Source organism: Pecten maximus, chromosome 2 (genome assembly GCF_902652985.1).
Source record: "Pecten maximus chromosome 2, xPecMax1.1, whole genome shotgun sequence".
Lineage (NCBI taxonomy): Eukaryota > Metazoa > Mollusca > Bivalvia > Pectinida > Pectinidae > Pecten > Pecten maximus.
The window spans coordinates 36,147,167-36,170,254 of record NC_047016.1 but is presented as its reverse complement, the minus strand read 5'-3'; the positions used below and the strand labels follow the sequence as shown (position 1 = coordinate 36,170,254).

At 37.3% G+C, this 23,088-nt stretch overlaps 1 protein-coding gene across 1 annotated transcript; it reads left to right on the top strand.

Moving 5' to 3' along the window:
• Positions 1–4,537: 4,537 nt before the first annotated feature.
• On the top strand, positions 4,538–20,122 carry LOC117321928 (F-box/WD repeat-containing protein 5-like). The gene is made up of 7 exons (XM_033876559.1): positions 4,538–4,630; positions 7,725–7,916; positions 8,255–8,504; positions 8,892–9,066; positions 9,613–11,020; positions 12,055–12,267; positions 14,635–20,122. Exons 2-7 carry the CDS (start codon positions 7,780–7,782, stop codon positions 14,855–14,857), a joined length of 2,406 nt encoding a protein of 801 aa, XP_033732450.1. The 5' UTR covers positions 4,538–4,630; positions 7,725–7,779; the 3' UTR covers positions 14,858–20,122.
• Positions 20,123–23,088: the final 2,966 nt, after the last annotated feature.

Here is a 23,088-nt window from a genome sequence, read left to right as displayed (position 1 = left end):
GTACAGAGACACCTGTAGCGGAACTGGGCTTGGCTGAACGCTGGTGGACAGGTAGCTCAAGTGGGTAGAGCGTTCGTCTCGAGTTTGGAGGTTCGGGGTTCGAGTCCCGGTCTGGTCCCAGTTGCATTTTCCTTTAATTCCTGTTACTGTACATTTGGCGCCCGACGTCCAATCTCGTAAGGTATTAGCTGCGATAACGTAGCTCTGGACGACGGACGGACAATTTCTGACAGATGGCCGTCGTCAGAGCTACGATTCCCTCCCATTGCTCGTAATGTAGCAAAACAGTGAACCTCGAAAATGCTACAAATAGCGGATATCGTTTAACTTTGGAGTAATAGTTCGTATAATTAAACATTTCTAATACAATTTTGCAATGTATTAGCCTACCGTCTAATCTAGAAATCTTTAATTCGCATATTCTGATATCATACTGCTCGGAGTTGTCTCCGTGATCCGCCATGATACTTCTCGAAGAACTCTCGCGAGGATTCTAACCCAAATATGGAACCCGTGATCCATATATGGATGAAGCTACTACGATAAATAAATACATAATCAGAGATATTTAACCACTCTTTTGTAACTCTTGTGAAGAAAGCGAATCTTACTTTGCGTAATTAAATAATTTCAGAATGAATTGACCTTCCTTACCGAGATATATTACTCCGAATCTGTTTTTCTGTTGAAATCTCGCGGGAAACCTCATTAGCATCAATTTATTTTGATTTCCTTATAAGGAAATTGACCTTTACACTTGTATCAAAGATGGCGGTATGTTTAAACTGATATCTCCGTGTGTCTTGCTCGTTTTGGATTTTACTATTTATTGTCAAACATTTGAAGTAATGTGCAGGTTTGTTGCTTGAATATTCATAATAGATACCAGAATCATCAATTTACATGTGTTTTTTTATCCGAGAATTTTTTTACCACTGCTTATACTGCCCGATGTGAATCACATCGGGGCTTGCTACACTATCGGCAATGGGAGGGACTTCATACCCTGCCGGAGAGCAGTGTAGGCAGGGTATGAATATTCGTTCTAGTAAGGTATATATATTGGGTCTCGTGTCGTGTGAGGACGGAGGAATGTAGCGGAACTGGGCTGAGCCAGAGACGTAATATATCCTGGCTGACCTGAAAACCGGTGGCCATAATGTATGAAAAAAAACAACATCCGTCTACAGTTAGGGGGTCCCGGATTCGAGTCCCGGTCTGGTCGCTGCATTTCCCACCTCTTCTGTCACACATCGTTTATCAAACATTGGTTTCCCTTCGCCTAGGGATGTTTCAGACCAATTTTGGACCGAACTTTATCATACCCAGCAAAAGATAAAAATCTTTTCCTCTATTTCCCCTATTTAGTCATGCCTCTCAGAATTTGCCGTAGAACTTCGCTCCTTCGCCATCGTGTTTTCGCTCCTTCGCACCTTCGCTCCTTCGTCATCGCGTTTTCGCTCCTTCGTCATCGTGTTTCGCTCCTTCGTCATCGTGTTTTCGCTCCTTTGTCATCGTGTCTTCGCTCCTTCGTCATAGTGTTTTAGGTGCTTCGTCATCGTGTTTTCGTTCCTTCGCCATCGTGTTTTCGCTCCTTCGCTCCTTCGCTCCTTCGCGTTTAGGTCGAAGGAGCGATATAGGAAATTTGGCCCTAACGAAACACCATAATCGTGAGTTATGAAAATTGAGTCACCGTCATCAAATGATGTACATCCTTTGGAGGCGTATGCTAAACATCCAATGTTAAATCATACATCCTTTTAATTATGGATATAACATTGACACAAGTGACACCACGCATTGATATCATGTTATATGTCATGAATCTCATAGGCCGTAAGGCTTACTGAATAAACAAATTGAAATTGAATTGATGCCAGCTCTGTATCTCGTTTTACACGCGAAATATAACCTTGTGCCGAACATGCCCCGAGGCCGAACAAGCCCATATGCGGTCTACACTTCATGCATATTAAACTCGAGGTAATTATTTTTCAAATTATACAAACAAGTTGTTTAGAAGCGTGATTTATTCATTTATTTCAATAACTAACTTACTTGAGTCATACATGTATAAGCAGGGTCTCTGGTTAAAGCGGCAAACGCTTTTCGCCCGCCAGCCGACTACCTACCGAAAAGCTGACGTCAGCCGAAATTTTAGACTATTATTCATCACATGGCCGGGCACGATATCGATATCAACTCGCCCGCAGCCAAAATGTTGCGAGATCGACAAAATCTACCTCCTGATTCCAATCAGTTGAACTATGACTACAATGTATCTTACCATTAGATCATTAAATTAAAATCTGACTGATCTAAGACTACATAGACCATGTGTTAGTTGTGTGTTATGGTTCTATGTTTTCTTTTGTTTGTCGTTTTGTTCATGTGGACATTCTTGCGAAAACTCCTTTCACTTTTTCTTTGAATGCAAATTGTATGACTTGGAAAGATTAAATATGTTAAAAGTTTAAATGCCTTAGGTTTGGTTTTGGATTTAGAGCTTCTCTTGTTTGGTAATTCAAATCTTCCTGTAGACATAGACTATCATGTGTTCCGATATGTGCAAAACTACATCAAATCCAGCAATAAATTTTGATATGTATTCTTGTATTCTTGCAAATTGTGTCTATGCTAAATATTCTATATGTCTACTTTATGTCAATGCCTATGTGAATGTTTTAACGTAATGTATTTGTATGATAGGAGAAGGCATCCATAAGTTGAAAAAATGTGCTTTATCCGTTGTCTCACTCTAATTGGCAATACAATATGTTTAAAGTCAAAGTTCATGAATGTTGAAATGTTGGGGTTTTTTTTTTTACAAATGTGAACACGCCTTCCTGTGTTTGTTTTTGTCCTATTTTCTTTTTCTTCTTTTTATTATGTCCATAATTCATATATAAACATGTAGATTATTTTCCTAAAATACCTACAAGGTATACGTAATAATAAATATTTTTGTCGATCATCTCGTAACAACAATCATGTTTAGTTATATGTAAGCATGGTGCGTTGCATGTCTTGTAAAATAGAACAGTGTTATGTATTTTTAAACTTGAGAGTCCGTTTCCATGAAAACCGGGCATACATTTTTACATGATTATCGTAGACCCTGTGACTTTTAAGTTGACAATTTCTCTCATTTGATTGAGAGTCAACAATAATAACTATAAGATCAAAAAGCCAAAAAGGCCGTTCCTGCATTCTGCACTATATTAGGGTGAACATTACAGGCTTCAACAACTCTTTCCATTGAAAATGTATAAAATCACCACTAGCTATATAATGTTGTATGCATTAGTACTTGTCTAAATTTTACAAATCAAGTTGAATCATAACATCGAACCACTTTCTATATTACATCGTTTTATAATCATGAAAATTTTATATGAAAGCGCTCCGAGTTCTCAACTCCACTCACTTATTCATTCGATATTGCCGCTCAGAAAGTGTCATAACATCTGTAACCTTACTGTAATATTTATTTTCAATATGCTATATTTTTATAGATCTACTGTATATGTAAAGTAATTATATTAATGCTGTCCATCTTTTGTTAATTTGTATTTTATATGACGTAATATTTTAGTATGCTTATGAGCCATAAGGCTTAAAGTGAATTAACACTGAACATTGAACTGGATGGAGTGTTCACGGTTCTTCTTATACCCCATCATAATAGTTGTTAGAAGCTACATGTCTCCAATTTATCAAATAATTTCCATGTGGTAGTATTGTGATAAAATCTAGTATATGTGCCGGTCCTCTCGTCACATCTCGGCCGATTCCGTACCTACTTCAAACCCCTGGGGCCTGTTCGTTTATGCGGACAAACCGGTTCGTCAGATTTTAAATGTAATATTTCAAACATATATCCTGACGGTCCTGCAAATGTTAATACAGGCCTTGGGAGTCTTTGTCAAGGGACGTCTGACAACAATATATAATCATCAGGTCTGTCTTTATTTCATCAACGAACAACACCGGTCCAACTGGTCTTTCCGTTTGGACCGCAAAAACGAAAACGGCTCGTTTGATGAAGGGTACCGGAATCAGCCGAGGTTAGCCGAATGGTGCCGATCGACATCTGCGTCCTATCGAGTAAGTTGCCGGGTTGAGATTAAGTACTCAGCTGTTCGGAAAATAGTCATCTACGATTAAGGTACAGTTCGGCAGCCTATTCAGTCTCAAAATCTAATAATTTTGTTTTTTTAAAACTGTTAGGATAAATTTTTGGGGAGTGATGAAAGAAGATTCACAATGACGATAGAGTAATGTCACAACAAAAAATTAAAAAAAAACTCTGTTATATTATGTTTAAATATATATATATATATATCGACTATGATCTTAGAGGCAGATATTGCCTGCGTTCAGAATAAACTAAGTCCTAAATAGTCATTTAGAATTTGGGTACCCGGCTGCCGGGTAAATGGCCACTGCGCTATAAGCATTAAAAACACCATCCGGTCAATTCCTCTTGTCAATTCAGGCCAAAACTCGTTCCTTTAGTAATACCCACTCGATAAAACCAAAACAAACATGGCGGCCAAAGTGTCAAAGACTTGGGTTGTCGAATATTCCGTTCGTTATTCATAACGCCATTTCAGTGGGACTCAAATAGGTAAGCATGGTTTTGATACTTTGGCAAAGCTATCCGGTGTAAGTAGTGATACAAATCCGGTTGCAATGTCTCCCCAGTGCACGTGACATGATACGTAACACTCATGACATCTGGTCATGATCCTTTGATCATGATCACCTAGGCTAATCATAGGAAATGAGGAATGCCAAATCGAGATGCAGTAAGATGATTTTTTTCTTCAATATAAGGGTCAAAATAAGAGTTCCACATTTTGTTTCAGTCTGCATATGACATGTCTTATATTTGATAACTGGAAACCTTATGTCAGCTTTTATATAAAAAAAAGTGTTCATAATCAACTGAGATGTTATAATTATCACGTACATGTATAATATAATGTATAATTGTACCTAAGGAGTGTCCTGTGAGGGTTTCTACACGCCCCGCAATTCGTTAAGTGATGTTTTTAGGTAATTTTTTACGTCTCATATAGATGAATATCGAACCTATTACATGCAAAATTTGACTTTGATTGGACTAGTGCATATTATGCAAATGTACCGACAGTGAATCATAAGACAATAGAGCACTCAAACCTCAGGGACATGGTATGTAGGTATTTCTGGCTAATTGTATCATATACAACTATAGACAAAAAAGACCTTACCTGTGCAAATACTGTTGTTGATTGACAATATATTTTGAGAAATACTTGACAATTTTCTGTGCTCTGTGTGATGCCATTTAAATGTAATTTTAAGGTCACAAAGGTCACAATTGTGTTGAAACAAACGCCTCCAGTACAAACTCAAATACTACGGAATTACAGGGAACACACTCACATGGATTCTTTTGAGACTTTCTAACACACCGCACCCAAACAGTATTACTTGAAGGAAAACAATCAGACAAAGTACAAGTCACCTCAGGAGTACCTCAAGGAACCTGCTTGGGCCCCATACTCTTCCTCATATACATCAACGACCTACCAGACTACATCAAACACAGCACTCTCAGACTCTTCGCCGACGACAGCATCATCTACAAGACAATCCACAACATAAACGACGCACACAAATTACAACAAGACATAAACGCAGCAGGACAGTGGGAACAAGACTGGCTCATGAAATTTCACCCAAACAAATGTAATATCATATCCACTTCAAACAAACGCACCAAAACAACATACAACTATAAACTGCACGACCACACACTGGAACAAGTCGATGCCAGCAAATACTTAGGACTCACACTACAGAAAAATCTCAAATGGGATACACACATCAACAACATCACCGCAAACGCCAACAGATCACTAGGCTTCCTAAAACGCAACCTGAAAATAAACTCACAACATATAAAAGAACATGCATACAAAGCCCTAGTGAGACCCAAACTGGAATACTGCTCTTCCATATGGGACCCGCACAACACAAACCAAATCAACCAAATAGAAAAAATTCAACGCAGAGCAGCACGATACGTACAAAACAGATACCACAACACAAGTTCAGTACAAGACATGATGGACAAACTCAACTGGCCCACACTTCAAACACGAACACTCAAGACCGGACTCATACTATTATACAAAATCATTCACCATCATGTCGCAATAGACCCACACGGCATCATGCACCCAGCAGACCCTAGGACAAGGCAAACACACCCCTACACCTTCAGACACCTATCTGCCACCAATGACACATACAAATACTCCTTCTTCCCACACACAATAACACAATGGAACCTCCTCCCGGTGGCAGCAGTACAATGCACTACACTAGAGATCTTCAAGGCACATATACACAATGCAGCCCTTGATGATCTCAAACACACACCATAAACACACCCTCATAATGTTTTATCTTATAGTTTCCACTAAAAAAATTAATTTAATTTAAAAAAAAAAAAAACCCTCTCACTGTACCCAAATCCCTGCACTTTTTTAATTCTTTTAAAGCATACAACGATCCTTCCCGCAACCGTAATCGTCATTTTTGACGGAGGTTTGTCAATCAAAGAAGAAGAGAAGAAACATTACAATGCCTTTTCAATAACCAAGAGACCCAGCTTCATACTAGCCTAGCTATATTAGGGTCATGAGTTGCATGTCAGGTTTAACAATTCCAAGTTTGTTCAAATGCATGACCTTGACCTATTTTCAATGTCACAAAAGTCAAACATAACACATGATTAACAGTATTACCTAAGGAGGTGTTTTGGGGCCAATCCAATTGTAATGTAGTAGGAGTGGAAAAATTCACGACCAGACCGGGGTTTGAACCCGGGACCTCTGAACACTAGCCGGATGCTCTACCAATCGAGCTACCTGGTCGCCGACGATCGATCCGGTCCAGTTCCACTACACTCTTCCCTCCCTTTTTTAAGTCTTCGACCCCGAAGACTTCAAAACTCACAACCCAGGTTCAGGTATCCCCTTGTCAAGTATTCACCTCACTTGAAACAAGGTTTGGTCACAGCCCCAAATGTAGTAGGAGTGGGAAAATGCATGGCCAGACCGGGGTTCGAACCTGGGACCTCCAAACACTAGCCGGATGCTCTACCAATTGAGCTACCTGGTCGCCGATGATATATATATATAGATATTAATGATATCCCAGAAATACCTGTTTCTTCTTTGCCATTATAGTTGCTGATGATACAAAATTATGCAGATCTAGACAAATAAGCACTTTTAAGGATGTAAAGATACTTCAAAATGATTTGGACAATCATCAAATTTGGTAAAAAAAAATGGTTAATGAACTTTCATCTGAACAAATGTAAAGTCTGCTCTGTGAAAGGAAAGGAAAAACAAAAGTATTACATGCTTGGATCAGGAGAAGAAAGAAGGCAACTAGAAAACATTACAAATGAAAAGGATATTGATACATAGGACCCGATCTTCAGAACTCACATTAATGGTGAATAAATTAAAGCTCTCAGTATAGTTTCTCATCAGAGGGTTGACTCCTTGACAGTGAGATGTAATAATCATTGACCAGTTATACTGGTCATGAAAATATTTTAATTGTTATTGCTCAAGTTCAAAATAGGATAAAAATTCAAGATTACCAGGACTTTCAAATTTAATTGCATTTTGTTCATGTTTGTTATTCTGTTGCAGTGATACTTCATTATTGTGCCCTAATTAAGAAGATGGAAACCTAATTGTGGTAACCATGGACATGACAACTCCCTCTCACAGTGACTTTTCTTCAGAGTTTTCTGATTGGCAGTGTTTACCTGATAACATCTTACTGCACATCTTCTCATACCTTCCAGCCTCTGCAGTCCTGAAGGCTTCTGTCACTTGCAGGTATGTAATACTGGTACTCTATATAGTTCTTTGAGTGCTTCAGAAATGTGAATAAACAATAATTTTGATAATATGGTTCTCCCAAAACATACTGTAGGTCATTGTTTTGATTTGTTACAATGTTCCTCAGGCTCACACTGACAAAGAAAGTCTTGGTGCTTGTGGTCTAATTTATAGCTTGAATATTTATGGAAGAAGGACTGAAATTAATTGTATTACATTGGTTGACTAAAAACACTGTCAATGTTGATATTGATTGATATTGAATCTTCCAGATTTATGCAATGGCATCAATTTTAACCAGATATAATATATGTGTCTGCTGAATACTTTTTCAGATGTTGGCTGAGAGTAAGCTATGATGAGTACTTGTGGAGATCCTTATTTTACCGACACTGGAAAATTGACAGATCGGTCTTCATAGCTCCTGGTAGATCATCCTGGCTACAAGAGTACAAACGATTATATTACCACACACCGGTCATTGAGAGTGAGGTCATCCGGCAGCATAGTGATCAGGTTCTCCATGTCAGCTTTTCGCACAATGGCAAAATGTTTGCAACATGTTCAAAGGACGGATATATACGGGTAGGCATACATTAGATGTACACAATGAATTTTATAAAATGAAGTATTAATGTCCATACCTCCTTGTGCAGATTTACCTGTACTGACATACATCAGTGATTTTGGCACCTATATATACGGGTAGTTATCATTGTATCATGTTTCTCTTGTTCGTTTGTCTTTCAGTCTTGCTGCTTTCATTCTCTTTTCTGGAAAATTATCTTAGAAGTTAAAATCTAAAATTCCTGAAATTAAATAGTGTCAATTCACACTGGTACACAACATGTATTTAGATATGCAAAATGAGTCTTAATAAGTTCCTATGGCAATGGTCACTGTTTCTAAGAATATGGTGAGATGTGAAATATGTTGTGTTTAGTAGTGTACCTGTATTCTTTGGGTTTATAGGTGTGGAACGCTCTGTACCCTGTTACATTAAAATACAAGGAGGACATGAAGATGCTGACCTGGAAGTACACCCAGTTTTCACAGTTTAACGAAAGTGACTCTCTACTTCTAGTGTCAGGAGTCCATTTTGGGGCTAACAGCACATCAGGAGAGATTGCTGTATTCAGCCTCAAAGGTATTTTGTTGTCCTTTGCAAGTTTCCTAATGTCATTTTCCACATGTATATTACTACCAATGGCTATAGTACAGACAAAAAAACACTGAGATGTTACATACAAGTTTTAATTAATGATTATTCTAACACTGATTAAAAAAAAACGGATTCTATGCAAAAGTTGATTATTAGGTAAAAATTTGAAAGTCCATTCAAAGCCAAACAGACATCAATATATAGTATACACTAAAACTTTCTTCATAGGACAAGAATGTTCTATATACAAATCATTATATTCTCCCTGTAGCCTTTTGGGTTGGAATGACTTTTACATTTGTTCATAGGATCATGCAAATTACCTTGAACTTTTCTGCAAATTTCACAGGTTTCAGATATGATATTATTAAAAATGTTTTAAAGATCACAATATCATAGAGTCATATTATTTTCTTGTAACATAATCGGCTGATAGCTGTTAAAGATATCAAAAACGTGGGCGATTAAAGCCATTCTTCAGCCTTTTGATATTGTTTTCTTACTTGTAAGTTAATATATTGAACATTGCAGGTGAGTTTGAGCTGCAGGCACGTGTGATAAACAAACCGTATGATGTGTTTGGGACATGGTATAATGACCACTACCTGTTGTCTGGCAATCTTCACTGGACAAGTCAGTTACAGTCGTGTTCTACACTCTGGCTGAACAAGGCATCTCAAGAAACGGAGTCGGAACACGAGTCTGTGGTGATGAGGCTCTACCGCTTCTACAACGTCAATGCTAGCTCTATCCGTACCATAATGGTAGCAGATTATGCAGAGGAAACAGATTACAGTGGTGTCGATGAGGTGGCTGATGGTCATGTGTCCAAGTGTACACAGGGAGCTAACATGATCGTGGACAATAATCTACGAAGTGATGACATTGTCATTGAACATCAAGAATCTGTTGAAGATCCCGACTATGGAGAGCCACAAAATGCACAGGGAGCGACAGGTGGCACTGTTCGCCATGTCCAGAGTGTACAGGTATATGAAAATGGTGCTTTTCAGAACAGATTCATTCAGTTGGATGAAGACGAAAATAATGATCGTCGCAATGGGACAATAGAGTATGGTCAGGACTATCGAAAAGCACAAGACAAGATTCAGTTTGTCCTGGATTCAGAACAGGCAGAATCCAGTTCTGATAAACAGTCGAATTCCATGGTAAAGGGTCAATCCAAAAACACTAAGGTTTTGTGTAATAAAGACAATAAGATTTCAAGATCCATATCACCAAGCCAAAATATTTCCCCTCAAAGAGTGTCTGGTACCATTACAACCCAACTAGATGATCTGGACACGTATAGTGTGCTTGATGCTATGGTAACAACCAATGTCGGTGACAGTCTGATGACAAACACTATGCCTGTTAACAGTGGCTGTAGCCAGCCTGATAGTCATTGCTGTGTAAAGTGCGAGGACAGTGTGGCTGAGTTTGAGGAGAGAGAGTGTGTGGGCGACATGTTCCCAGATGAAGAGGATGAAGATTACTGTCAGGACTTTTGCCACTCTGGAATGTATGTGGATGGTTCCGTGTATGGCGCTCCTTTACAGACTAAATACTTGGCAACGAGGGAAGCCTCTACTGTCAGTAATTCAACGAAGTATTGTATTGTGGCAAACAATGATACGGTTAGGTCTGATAATAAGAAAGATTGCAATAAACTTGAATTGGAGAAAAAGACTCGCACAGTGAAGGATAAGTACCTGGTGTTTACAATGGGTTCAGAGACGTATACACCACATCAGATAGGTATCAAACGTATCAAGTCACTGGCAAAAGTGGAGGGTTCTGACTCTGCACTGTGTCTCACGCCTAACACTAACGAACAGCCTTTTGACATACCTTTGGAGGATCAGCCATACGACAGTGTGGACAAGATTATCGATATGCATGGCCACATCATCGGAATGTGCTTCTCGCCAGACAATAGGTATTTATTCAATTTGAGATAAGAAACATGTATTAAACATACCAATACAATAATATACATGTATTCCAGCATCTGAAAAAATCAAGCTTTATCAGAGGTTGAGATAACATTGTTAGTTGATATTTATCCTGCAACTGCCACCGCATTGTCGGAATACACCCACCGTATATATTTTTGCTGTATACGGCAGTGACGGAAAACAGCTGTATTTTGGAATCTTAGCACGTGCGTCAGTTCGACTGACCTACTTCAAAGTGAAACTACGTTTAAAAGGCGAATATATTTCTGTCATTTTGACACCGTTTCACTTCAAAATAATTGTTTTTGATGATTATTTTGATGTATGTTGCAGGATAAATAGAATACATGGTCAGTGTCTTAAAATATAAGCTGTATTTTTGGCTCGGGACAGAAAGACAAAAGTGGCTCGCCAAGGCTCGCCACTTTTTGTCTTTCTTTACCCTCGCCAAAATACAGCTTATATTTTAAGACACTGACCATGTATTCTCTATATATATAGCTTTAGATTATTTAAAAAGATAACTTATCAGGAAACATATACCTTCTTTTAACTAGTATTAGTATATATTAAAGTATACATATTATCATTAGGTTTTCACATGTACAAATATTTGTATACACATGTACAAGTATCCTTATTACTGATATTTACCCTTTGGAAGAAAAAAATAGATGATAAATAATCTAAAATAGATGATTAATTTCTCAGTTGTTTATATTTTAATGGTACGTTTATAATTATATAACATTTGTATTTGCATTTTTTTTCTCAAAAATATATGTATAGCAAAAATGGAAATAATGTATAATTAACTGGAATCAAATTAGATGTACATGTATAATATCACTTAAACTCTAGATCTTCATGCAAGCTGTTGCAGATATCACTCTCACATGTGTCTTTTGATAATCAGTCTTAGATATGTGGAGTGTTAAACATGTTGAAACTGTTCATACATAAGTATACATATTATATACTCTGCCATATTAAACAAGGGTTATTTTGTTGTCAGATACCTCTATGTAAACAATCGACCCTGGCCTAAAAACTATTGCATAGAGAATGCCCTCTACCCACCACCGATAGCCCAGGAGATTGACATCCATGTCATCGACTTACTCAAGATGAAGGAAGTCGGCACAATGCATAGATCACACAAAGCCTACACACCCAATGATGAGTGCTTCTTTATCTTCCTAGATGTCTGCAAGGACTACGTGGCCAGGTAATTATTGAGCCCTACAGTTAGACATAACTCAATTATGATTCGTTTCACTAGTATTTCACAGATAAAGAATTTGAACGGATCACAAATTTGATGCAGAATTTCTACCGAATTAAGGGATCTCCAGAATTTTGTATTTTTTTTTCTTGTGTATTTCATATTTATTAGTCCATGCCACCATCATCTGAATCACTTAGAAGATATTTCTAAAAGTTGTATCATGTTCTCCATGGTCAGTTCAATTTTGAGTGTGATCGGGAAAACAAAAACACCATCTTTGATTTTGACAATTTAAATTTGTTATCACAATTAATGTTGAGAAGCTAATTGTAAGTGCAGCTAGGATATTTTTCAAAATAAACTTGAAGTGAAGATTAATATTTCTTTTGCAATTGGTCCTGGTTGTGCCCATTACATTTTGAGTGAAATCAGAGAAAACAAAGTTGAATCGGTCATTTTTCCTGGTTGGACCAGGCCATATATATAAACAATATATGCTTCCATAGGTACATGTATGCTAGGTACCTGCAATGTCCTACATGTATATTCATGTGTGTTACTATTACGGTAAACCTCCGATTAATTCAAACAGGCGGATAGTTCGAACACACATTTTTTTCTAGAAAAACAATAATTTTTTAGCTAGTAATAGTTCGACCTCTGGCTGTTTATAACTGACACCATTTCGGATAGTTCGAACTTGTCAAATGAAGAACGTAAAGTAAGATTTTTTCCCCCGTAAACTCCATTGAAAGCTCGCGACGACTCAGCCCCGATGACCGGACCAATGCCAACATTTAAATTTGATCACCAAGCACGTTTAGCGCTAGGTTATTAGATTGTATGCGTGATCATTAGAATGCGTCTGTGATTTAATATATGCCACATATTTTAGCGTTAATTCAGGGTTTTTTTTACATTCCAAAATACACCACGCACGAGACAGCTGATTGCAAATTTTGGCCCCGACAATGTATAAATAACATGCGATATTTGTATTCGTGCTGTATGGCAAACTAAGAAATCGTCCGTGTATTTTCACATATAACTAGTGTTAGCTTAGAATTGTGATTATCTAATTGTGACTGGACATATCTTAAGTATTGCCAATCAAAGTATTACCTGAAAACCTGCGACCTCACGCTAGGTAAGCAGGCCACGCGAGGTGTCGCTTGCGGTAAAGTTGAAAGGATCGGCTGCCCGATCGTGCTGAGTGACGTGAAGAGCATTCATATCAAGTCAAAACAATCCACAGGTGTCCCAATTAGTGATGGATAATTTTGCAGGTATCAACTATGTTTGGTAGATGATACGACTGGGCATATTTAAAAGCAGTTCTTTTTTTATAGTAGATACTCTTATTTTTTCTATGGTATTATATCTCAGTTTACTGTCAGAACTTCAGACGCCTGTGATTTATCACAATAATATAGCGATAGTTTTTGATTCAGATAAAAAATATAACCATGCAAAGATTATACTGTACAAATGTTAAACTTTTGTGTCACAATGAAACGTGTACGGTACTGTTTTGGGGCCTACTGTAGCTACGCATTAACCGAGCGGCTTCGCGCAATAACCATCATAATTATCGTGAAATGAAGAACGTTTAACGATCAATTAACATTGAATTAAATAAAATACTATCATTTTACTAACTTATAAATGTGCCATTGTTCAGACCGCCGTTGTTACGTATCAGATTTACGATGGATGTGTTTGTGTCTAATGATTTCACTCTGCCGAGATTTTCGCCGATATTGACTCGAATAGTTCGAACTCACACTTATTTTCTGAAGCATAATTTCGAATAATTCGAACTGGTTCGTCAATATTTATTCAATTTTGTTCGAACTACCTGGAGGTTTACCGTATATGATATTTTTGTTCATCTTCGTGTAGGGTGTCTACATCAACATTGCATATGTTTGTGTTTTGTTTTGATTTATGTTACAATCATTACAATTTCTAAACAAATTGGAAATTTTTGTTTATCACTAATTATCCTCAAAATTGGAGGGTTTGAAACCGACGTGGGGCAGTTGCCTGGTACTGGCCATAGGCCGGTGGGTTTTTCTCCGGGTACTCTGGCTTTCTTCCTTCTTTAAAACCTGGCATGTCCTTAGATGGCACTGGCTGTTAATAGAACGTTAAACAAGTAAACCAAACTTCAGAATTGGAAGCATGCCTATTTATCTGTAACTGTCTGGGATAGAAGTACACATATATAGGAGGTTAATGAAAGGTAAAAAGGATATCCCCATCACTACTCATTTATATATGTTTGTCCTAATTAAGAAATTTTAGACATAGATGTCTCTAGGATTGTCACTTTGTTAAGTAAAATGGATCAATGTTGCATTTCAGTGGGGCTGAAGACCGACATGGGTACATATGGGATCGTCACTATGGAGTGTGTCTGGCACGTTTCCCTCACACCGATGTTGTCAACTCCGTGGCATTTAATCCTCGTGATACGGAGACTCTCATCACAGTCAGTGATGACTGTTCGATAAAGGTGTGGAGGTCACGGTCACGGGAACATCAGGTCAAAGTGGACAATTTACCAAGTCTGTGTACACAGTCCTAAATTGTGTTTATTCGCACCGACTTTCTTCTAATACAGCTTAATTTTATTAATTGCATTTGTATTAGGAGATATTCAGTTTTAATTTAATGGGTTTTTTTTTGTTGTTTTTTTTTTTGATTATATATCCGATAACAATAGCTTTAAAGTGTACCCTGAATGAAATTTGTTATATACTTATATCTGTTTCATTTGTTCATCAAAGACACAAGTCAAATATTGTATCAAAATCAGTCCATCCAGGACCGAGATATTGACCCCTGAAGTGCATGATATATCACCTGTTGATCTAATGCTAATCAGCATACTAGTCACTCCTGTAGAATAAGTTACATATATATCCTATCAGAAGACTCCACAATTAAAGAAATTCTGAACATGATGGGTGCTGGATAAAATGCATCTTATATACTGTAAACAAACGCAACTTTGAAATACAAAGCATACACGGAGGAGGGGGAGGTATTTTTGCAATCGACCCACCTTCGTTGGTACAATATAGTTTGAGATAACACAAATTGATATCAATATGATATGCATTGGGAAATTTTTGCAATTAAAAAGATTGCATAATTAGCGTAAATTTCCCCCTTGTGTAAATGTCCACGGTAACAATAGTACGGCTATAATTACATCATTTCTGTAGGTAGTTCCTGTTTGACAAACCTGAGTCCCCCTGCTTGGTCGACTTTTTAATGAAACAGCCCAAAGAGCTTTTCTGGTTGAAACGTCACAACTTTGACCACTAATACGCTATATTTTATATGGCAGCAAGTGTGGTAGTTAGTAATAATTATGCGGGGTCAGATTGTGAACTGAAGTAAGAGGAATTGGACTATAGTGAAAATGATCTTTCATGTTCAAATTACTTTATACTGTATTTTAGATTAACTGTAGATAAGCGTTTTACATGTGCTGAAGACCACCATATTCAGATTTAAGCTGTTAAATTTACCATTTATAAATAAAGAAGTTAGATTAAGAATTGGTTTTGAGTGCTGTTACCTGTCACTGTTATTTGTACATGTATCTCAGCCACATTTTAAAGCCACATACAGTGTACTCCCAAAGAAATATACAAAAATGTTTACATTTTGACCTCCTTACAGATATCTCACAAATTATCGCGAATCAAAAACTGGAGGAAAATGTATATTAATGAAAGAATAGGGGAAATTCCGAAAAAATAATAACTGGTCTGACAGACCAAGTTTCTATCCAAATTAGTCCCACAATGCAACGGCAGGGTTATCAGTCAACAACAACAATGGCGGAATGCCGAAAAGCATGTACCTGCCAAAACGCAGATATATTCTGCCAAACAGGAATTTAAAAGGGACTGGAATCAGCAGAACCTCAGGATTTCCTTAGAAGAAGAATTGCTTCGTTCGAAGTTAGCAAGAGAAGAAAAGGAAATAGACTCAAATTCCGATTTTGTCAGTCGTCTATTGAATTGCTGGTTAGCTTTTTCCGTGTGTTTCGTACATTGTCAACTTTACCGATCTGATTTTTATCGATATTTTGTTGTATTGATATTGCTATATTCTAAAATAAGTATTTAGTTGGTTGTTTGTTTATAGTGATAAGTTATTAAAAGAATATGATGCTAATATGTTCAAATGAAAGCATTAATAGGCAAGTTCACACATACTCAATATGCAAACAACAGCCATGTGTGTTGTTTATGTTAAGAGTATGTTACTGTAGCCTCGTTCTTGGCTCCGTGACAAATCTTGCGATAAAAATAAATGTGGCAAGTTATTTTTGTACACTGATGTCACAAGGATTCCCCCGGTCAAGCATCCAGTCCAACGGTTATTTTAATGTTAGGAAAGTGTGAATAAGCATCTGTGATTGCCATTAATACATGTGTATAACTAGAATTTTAGGTCATTTGGGAGTATGTGGCTTAAATCTTTTAATTAGTGTCAGCATCGTTATTTTGGCTTTGTATTATGATAATGCAGACAAATTTTATTGCACACACATATGATAATACAGGTAAAATTTGCAGGGACCTTCTATCAGAAATCTGAATTTGACCAATCTTTTCGACAGACCCTGGACTCATTAATGTCCCTATTACTAACAGTAACAGCTACAGTAGAGATACATCCATGTAGTGTAACGGTATGTGTGTGTGATTTACGACCTGGAAGCTGTGGTATGTTTGTTTTTTTCTCCCTGTAATAGTTCAAAACGGCTACTGACTTTATAGTGCTACCTCACCAAAGTATACTGCCAAAGTATGGAGGAGTAGCAATAACCATTTTAAAGACTCGGGTATGTCTTGACCAGGGGACAACTAAAGGCTGAAAGTGAGGAAGTGTCAAGGGCGAATGAGAAAGATGAAAGCTGTTTAGAAAGAAGATAAAAAATAAAAATCCCTGATTTAGTTGCTTCTTATGAACATGCAATGAGGGAAGCAGGTATAATTCTTATGTTCTACCTGCAAAAGGGCATTAAAATAAAAGATATACATTTGTACATGTAGCTAATATGCTAATCTTATTTTGACTTTCATGTTAATTGATCATAAACATTCTTCATTTTATGATTGATACTGCAAAGCAGAATCATAATGTTATAAATTATCTGTTTTATAAAGGTAAAATTACAACAATATATTATTTAAGAGTTTATATAACTTGCTGCATGTTAGAAAGTGCTAATTAATGTTAGTTAAATTAGCTCAGAATGTCTGTTTTAGAATAATATCAACTAGAAATAGTTGACATCTGCAAAGTAATTATCATCACAACTTGGGACAGCTGTGGATAGTGTTTTGACTGGACATGCATACTAAACGTGTCCCTCACTATAACAGGTCAGCAGAGTTCTGAGATGTACAGATTTCAGTGCAGCTTTAGCACAATTTGTAAATTTCAACAGGATGGTTTGGCACACCAAAACTATTTTCCATAGAAATAGTTAGTACAGTATAAGTGGTATCAGCATTAAGCACAATGTTTCCAATGAGAAAACCACATTTTACCAGGTTACTGCGAGAATACGTACATTTACAGTACTGAACCTTTCACTTCAAGTGACCGACACTTCACAGCCTGTCCTCGCCAAACTGTTGTCTCTCACTGGTACATGTACAGGTAACACTGTATTAGCAATAAATAAGGGATGGTCCAGATACGTCGAATGATCAAAATACATAGTAAATACAATAGTTGACATTTTGACAATACAGAGGTTAGTTTACAGCTTGTAAGGCATATCACATCAGTATCTCATTCTCATCTCACGCTAATTATACACATTCCGGGTCTAATGTGTGCTGTATGATAGCTGTCATGCTACAGATTTTCCTTTTAACGTAGCCAAGAAACTCAAGAGTATGCTTTATGTGTTGCAATTGGGCTTCAATGATCAAACTTTTGCCCTAGATATCTCTTCATGTTCACAACAAGTATGAGCATATAATCAATACATTTTTGTGTCAGTACTTATTTTCCTCCGAGTCTTCTGAGATTTGTATGGTATTGGCTGAACATTTCTTACTTTTTGGTACTTAATTTGACATACTTTAGTATTCAGACAATCTGGAGGAGTTTATTATGATTTACAACAGTCTCTAACCATAAGAAAAGACTTTATTATAGTACACAAGATGAAAGTTGTAATTCCTTTGTAACCTTGAATAAATTATAAATATATACATCTCCTTGAAAATTTATGTGAACATTGTCAGCACATTTTATTAGGGGGTTGGAGGGACTGGCAGAGGCCAGAAAAACTTGATTCATTTTTAGCTCACCTGGTACCGATGAGAGATATGCAAGCCCTCTGGGCCTCTTGTTTTTAATTTTAGATCTTGCAGTGTATGCTGTAGGATAGATTTTCATTATACATATACATGTTTTATACACCCTAAATTGTAAAAGTGGAGAGAATAGGTCAGGAGTTTCCCTTCTGCCTAGTGGTGGGGTGTTTGCCTGATTTGCTTGAGAGCAAGAGGTTCGCTAATTCAAAGCAGGGCACAGGTAAGGTATTTTTTCATTACTCCTTTATATCCTATCACAAAATAACATGTGTATGAAGTAGGGGGTTCTGTTTTAGTTGCTTTGATTTTCCCACTATGCATGTGTCCTAAATATCTGGAGTGTAAGTGACCTTATCAACCCTGGATTACATCTTAATATACTTTATTAATATTTTCAGATTTTTAGCCCATCTGGTCATCAGATAGCCCGAGTTTTCTCTGTCTACACCAGACATGGTGACAGGGCCAGAGAAAACTCAGGCTACTCATCAGACAGTGGGCTCTTCAGATCACCTTTCATCTGCTGTCCTTGGTCCGTCTTCCGTCTGTAAACAATCCTTGTTACCGCAATTTCTTTCTAACATTTCGTGTACATGTATATGTTCCTCTTAGGCTGTAGATGTACATGTTACATTTTGAGACTGATCTAAAACAAAATGGCTTACATTCTGGTGTCTATATTTGAATTTGATAGACAAAGATTGTTACCTCTGCTTCTTGAGAAGTACTCGAAGAATTTATGTCAGATTTCATACATAGGTTTTTCTTGGTCCCTATAAGTTGTGCATGTTAAATTTTGATACTAAACGGAAAATAAAATGGCTCTTCAGACAGGTAGCTATCTACTATCTTGATAGATGAAGTTTGTAACCATGGACAATTATGAGAAATTAATCATACCATTTCTGAGAAATTAATCAAGGAATATTTCCAATATAGCTTTTGTGGTTTCTTACTAGTTGTACACATTCAATATTGGAACTTAAGAACATAAATACAGTAATTTTTTTCACATGTACCAAGAGGTAAACATAGAGAGATAGAGGAGGAATTAGAGAAAAGATCAGTCTTACAAAGAACAAATAAACTTCCAATGGTGGGCACCACAATCCCTCTGATGTCTTTTGTTGTGGCCATTGATTAAGATTAAAGGGTTGAGTCACAGTTGGCCTTTTTAGAAATAAGCTAGCTTATGGCCAAGATTTATCATATATGCTCCTATTTAAATGTAACGGTCATCAGTTATGATTAAATATCACTCTTCATTGCTTTGTATCTCATCAGTAAATTACAGGTAAAGATATACATTGTATTACATATGTATAAAGTATTTCCTGTTCTGGTGTTGAAAAGTATGGTATCATTGTTTTTGAGAAGTCTTCGGGCAGGTGAGCTAAAAATAGATTAATACCAGAAATGGTGTGTTGTTACCAAATTTGTTGTTAATTTTTCTTGTCCCTTTGGAAAATAAAATCATGCTGAAACAATTTCAATTTTTTTTAGAATCATTCTTTGCCTTTGTCATAATGGTTTTTTTTTTCTTTTTCTTTTTTTTTTGCAATTTTCATGAGGGAAGCACACCAAGGTCCATAGTGCAGTACCTCAATATGGCAGTGTACCATCTTTTCCATTCCAGAATAATAGATGTAGTCAAATCAAATTTGGTCTGTATCATTGTAAGATGAAATATTAAGCAGCTGTCAACATGAGTATTTCAGCAATCGTGGGAAAATGTTTTCTATTCATAGTAGTTATTAATCAAGCATTGAACTGCTTTCAGTTGGAAATTATGGGCTGATGAATGCCAACTGGACAAAGGCAAATTTAATGAAGCGCATGCGCACTAGCTTGAATGTTTTGAAGTCAGCCATATTGGATTGAAAACAGAAGTAGGTGGTGCATGGTGAAAAAGTCGCCAAATATGGGCATACACAGCAATTTTACACTCGATTCTAATAAACGAACAGAATGTTCTTTTTAAAAAAAAACATTTGAATTGCAATTTATGGATAATTTTGAATTTTGGAGGGCCATATCTGTATCAATTTTTATTAGCTCACCTGGTCCGAAGGACCAAGGTGAGCATATGCCATACCGTGGCGTCCGTCCGTTGTCTGTCGTCCGTCCGTCTGTCCGTCAACAATTGACTCATTTGACTTGTTCTTCATAACTGCTGATCGGAATTTCACCAAATTTGGTCAGAAGCATCCCTATGAATATGGGGACTCAAAATTGTACAAATGATAGGGCTGACCCCCTGGGGGCCTCTGGGGCAGGGCCAAAAGGGATCAATTTAGCTATATTGATATAAACGACTTCTTCTCTGAAACTGAGTAATGGATATCGCTCATATTTGCTTGGTAGCATCACTATAGGGTGGGGATTCAAAATTGTACAAATGATGGGGCTGACCCCCTGGGGACCTCTGGGGCGGGGCCAAATGAGGTCAATCGGGCTATATTGATATAAACGACTTCTCTGAAACTGAGGATTGGATATCGCTCATATTTGCCTGGTAGCATCACTATGTGGTGGGGATTCAAAATTGTACAAATGATTGGGCTGACCCCCCAGGGGCCTGAGGGGTGGGGCCAAATGTGGTCAATTGAGCTATATTGATATAAACAACTTCTTCTCTGAAACGAAATAATGGATATTGCTCATATTTGTCTGGTAGCATCACTATTGAGTGAGGATTCAAAATTGTACAAATGATGAGGTTGACCCCCCAGGAGCCTGAGAGGTGGGGCCAAATGTGGTCAATTGGGCTAAATTGATATAAACAACTTCTCCTCTGAAACTAAGCAATGGATATCTCTCATATTTGCCTGGTAGCACCCCCCTTGGGGTAAGGATTCAAACTTGTACAAATGATGGGGCTGAGGGGCGGGGCCAAAAGGGGCCAGTTTGGCTAAATTGATATAAACAACTTCTCCTCTGAAACTAAGCAATCGATATCTCTCATATTTGCCTGGTAGCACCCCCCTTGGGGTAAGGATTCAAACTTGTACAAATGATGGAGCTGAGGGGCGGGGCCAAAAGGGGCCAGTTTGGCTAAATTGTTATAGACAACTTCTCTGAAACTAAGCAATGGATATCTCTCATATCTGACTGGTAGCATCCCCTTGGGGTAGGGATTCAAAATTGTACAAATGATGGGGCTGGCCCCCCTGGGGGCTGAGGGGCGGGCCAGAAGGGGTCAATTTGCCTTAATTGATATAAACAACTTCTCTGAAACTAAGCAATGGATATCGCTCATATTCGCCTGGTAGCATCCCCTTGGGGTAGAGATTCAAAATTGTACAATTGGTGGGGCTGACCCCCCGGGGAGCTGAGGGGCGGGGCCAAAAGGGATCAATTTGGCTAAATTGACATTTTTAGAATTACAATAAAACCAATGTTCATGTACCCATATAAAATACTTATGATATATTGACATAGCAATACCAGTGACACATATACTTAAGCATAGTTCTTGTTTCATATCTCATGAAACCAGGTGAGGGATACAGGCCCTCTGGGCCTCTTATTATTTGACCTGGTACATCGCACACACTTTCATAAGAGCAGGTTCTTTAAAATATGACCCTAATAAATAATTTTGGAAGAATTTTTCATCATTTGACTTGTGACCTTGAATGAAGATCAAGGTCAAAGATAAGTACAGTGTATATTATTTGTAGCCAGCCATACATGCTATCGATGTGCCAAACATCAAGCCTTCATGTGTATAGATAAAAGAGCAGAAACATTTTATCTGCAATTTTGGATGATTTTGTCAAATTTTGGCCAGAAAAAATTGGCTTCAAAAAAGGTGAAATAATAATATCATTACAACAGACAATAACTCTCTCTGTAACTGTCGTATAATTCCAAATTTTGAACTTGTCTGATATCGTATTGACATTAGGCAGCATACAAAGTTTCATCAAACTTGCTTGATATTTACTCAAGTTATCAAGTTCACAATGTCCAATGATAATATTATTATAAAGGGCAATAACTCTTTAAGATACTTTTGAATAATTCCGATTTGCGAACTCATAGCACAGCATACCAAGTTTCATCAATCTCGGTTAACATTTACTCAAGTTATTGTGTTCACAAGGAAAAGTTAACACACAATGGACGACAGATGACGCACAACGGACGATGGATGACGCACAACGACGGACAAAAGACTATCACAATAGGTCACCATGACCTAAAAATTATGGACAGTGCACAACAGACTATGACAATTAATAGGTCAACCTTAGTCTTCAGTTCAGATTATCATGATCTAGCAAAGTAAGATCAGATGCAGATCTTCAGTATATATGCTGACTATATCCGTGAAGTTTCGGAAAGTTTGCATGAAAACTGTATGAAACTTTGTCCAGACAAGAATCGGTCTACAATAACAGGAAAATGAGCATAACAGCTATATATATATACTGAAGATTTATTTATAAAATGT

What these genes read in the sequence shown, in the direction of transcription:
- LOC117321928 (XM_033876559.1), top strand. Translation starts at nt 7,780, where the DNA reads ATGGACATGACAACTCCCTCTCACAGTGACTTTTCTTCAGAGTTTTCT. An exon ending in AAGGCTTCTGTCACTTGCAG is followed by an intron (nt 7,917 to 8,254) that starts GTATGTAATACT and finishes ATACTTTTTCAG; the next exon opens with ATGTTGGCTGAGAGTAAGCT. An exon ending in TGCTTCTCGCCAGACAATAG is followed by an intron (nt 11,021 to 12,054) that starts GTATTTATTCAA and finishes TTTTGTTGTCAG; the next exon opens with ATACCTCTATGTAAACAATC.